The 2,643-nt window shown below is 53.7% G+C and overlaps 2 protein-coding genes across 2 annotated transcripts in view; one reads left to right on the top strand and one right to left on the bottom strand.

The window, feature by feature from the left end:
• PPTG_01897 (hypothetical protein) overlaps window positions 1–2,147 on the top strand; it is a 2,701-nt gene extending 554 nt beyond the window's left edge. The window contains exon 2 of the mRNA XM_008895289.1: window positions 64–2,147. Coding sequence (XP_008893537.1) covers window positions 64–1,983 — 1,920 coding nt within the window. The 3' untranslated portion in view covers window positions 1,984–2,147. The remainder of the gene's footprint in view (window positions 1–63) is intronic.
• On the bottom strand, window positions 1,375–2,643 carry PPTG_01896 (hypothetical protein). The gene has a single exon (XM_008895288.1). It carries the CDS (start codon window positions 2,631–2,633, stop codon window positions 2,145–2,147), a length of 489 nt encoding a protein of 162 aa, XP_008893536.1. The 5' UTR covers window positions 2,634–2,643; the 3' UTR covers window positions 1,375–2,144.

The following is a 2,643-nucleotide window of genomic DNA, read 5'->3' as shown; positions in this document are numbered from 1 at the left end:
GGCAATCTGTCGGCGTTGCTATCCGATCACGAAGATGACGAGCCCCAGAGCGACGATGATGAGGCTACTGAGAGTCAATACGCCTACTTTGCATCCCCAGCCAAGGTGCTTGGCTCGGCTTGTGTTAAAGGCGACTATTTCCAAGCCCAAAGTGCAGTGGAGATGGCCATCAGCAAGGCCGTTCAAGCTGCCGAGAGACAGGAGCAGATGCAGGAGGAGAAAAGAACTGAGAGAGCCATCGCTGAAGCCTTGAAGCGACGTGTAGCGGAGAGTGTATTCCGTCTGTTAACGGTGCATGAAGCTCGACATCAGATGAACGCGCTGCACCTCGCAGTACTGTATGAACACCCGACGGTGGTGGCTTATCTGGTATCTGTGGCTAAGAAATATCTGCCAAGAGAACATGATATTACGATGAAGATGAAGAGACATATTCATTTACGACAATCAAATGGACACGGCAGCCCGGAGTGTGCGTCGGATAAAGAAGAATTAGAGCTCATGGAGGAAGAAACGAACAGTAATGCGAGCACGGAGACACAGGAACGGGAGCACGAGGAGAGTGGGTGTGGCACATTGCAGGATTTCCTAGACAGTCGATGTGGAGACTCCAAACACCGCGCGACAGCTTTGATGTTGTGTACGTCCGTAGCGTGTGCTACTACGTTGATTGACGCTGGAGCGTCATTAGATGCGATGAACTCGTCGGGGATGACGGCGATGCATTACGCAGCCAGCACAGGCAACGCTGCGTTCGTGAGTTTGTTGGTGTACCGTGGAGCAGACGTGAACCAGACTGACAGTCGTGGTGCTACTGCATTGCATTGGGCTGTGTTTGAAGGGTTCCAGTACACTGCGATGTTGCTGGTCGGATACGGGGCGAACCAGAAGATCTGCGACTCTGAGAAGCAGACGCCTCTTATGATCGCTAGTGCTTTAGGAGACGCCTTCCTAGCTAAGCAGCTAGTCGTGGAAGGAGCGCCTGTGAACGCCAAGGACAAGCACGGCAGAACGGCGATGGATATTGCACGACAAGGTGCTCACTTTGACACTGCGAGCGCTTTAAAAGCTGGTGCGTCGGATCGATTGGTGGCCTGGGCGTCGCGTAAGGGCGCGTCTGTGCTCTTCTTTTTTGGAATGGTGTTGACGACTGCAACGCTGTCACTCATCTTTGCAGTCCCGTGTCTGCCACCCCAGAGTCTGACGCAAACGATGCAGTACCAGACAGTAGGGCTGGCATTTCTGACGTTCACGTGTGTCATGTACGCGTACGTGTGCATCAAGGACCCGGGATATGTGCCTCGCTCCACACGCCCCGCTTACGAAGTCTTGGCAAGGGAAGACAACACTGTACCGTGTCCGACGTGCGTCACACGGAAGCCCCAGCGTTCGAAACATTGCTCGGCCTGTCGACGCTGCGTGTATCGCTTCGATCACCACTGTCCATGGATTAACAACTGTGTGGGCATTGGCAATCACCGCAGTTTCCTCATCTTCCTGGTTACACTTTCAGGCTTCTGCTTTGCTATCGGCTTTATATCACTGAGCATTCTACTCGGTCATCTGCCGTTGCATCCACCTGCTTCTAGCGTTGAAGACACTGCACCGTGGCCGTGGCAATGGCTGCAACCACCTGACTGGGCACGCTCGGAGTCATCGACGTTGTTGCTGCACGGTATCCACGGCTTCTTGCTGGTCTGTGCGACGGTCTTCGGCTTGCCAACGGCCACGTTGCTGATGATCCAGCTACGCAACGTGAGTCGTAATTTGACAACCAACGAAGTGTTCAACAAGGACAAATATCCGTATTTGAAGACGCCACTGGACGAGTTCTACAACCCGTTTGACGGCGGCTGCGCTCACAACTTTGCTGAGGTGTGTCGCGGCGATATCCCACCCAACGACGAGGACGAAGGCGAGCTCGAAAACAGCAGGAGCTCCGCATTGCAGGAACACGACGTTAGCTCTGTGAGCGGAAGATAAAGCTGTGGCAACTGGAGCTTGTGACTCGATTTTCCCCCAATTTTGACTCGCCGCGATCTACATTGGCCTGGTACGTGACGTGTACTAAGAGAGCAAGCTTGCAAAAGCCTAATTAAAACAAAGTACTTAGTAAGTAAGAAGTTTCCAAGTTGAGTCGGCTGTCAATGCCAGTTGCTTGGAGGTGGCAGCTCCTCCTCCATCTCCATTGAGTCATCTCCTGAATCGATATCCCGGGTGAACGGGTCTTCGTCTCTCTGCTGTCTTTCTACCCGCACAATGGTCGCCCTACCTGTCGTCTCCTCTTCGGAGTCGTCCTCGTCCATCATTTCGTCTTCGTCCATTTCTTCTTCAAGCTCTTCTTCAGACGAACTCGACCGTACGAGCTGAGTATCCGGATCCAGAGGCACATCACTGTCTCTGAAACTGTCAGCACCTGTCGCCACCTGCTGCGCCACGTTGCCGGTGCCTTCACGGTGAAATTTGGCGCCAATAGGAACTGCGGCTTTTCGGTTCACCAGCTCCTGAACCATATTTTCCAGCGCTCGCTCTTCACGCTCGAGCTCGTCTAGGTCCTGAGCGTAAGCATCCGCCTCTCCTACACGGAACGCACCGTTACTGGCCCCGTAGAGCTCACTTATTCGCGGCGACATCGTCGGGAAC

This window comes from Phytophthora parasitica, assembly GCF_000247585.1.
Source record: "Phytophthora parasitica INRA-310 unplaced genomic scaffold supercont2.3, whole genome shotgun sequence".
In the NCBI taxonomy this organism is placed as follows: Eukaryota; Oomycota; class Peronosporomycetes; order Peronosporales; family Peronosporaceae; genus Phytophthora; species Phytophthora nicotianae.
The sequence above is the reverse complement of the archived record's forward strand: the minus strand, read 5'-3'. Positions and strand labels throughout refer to the sequence as shown.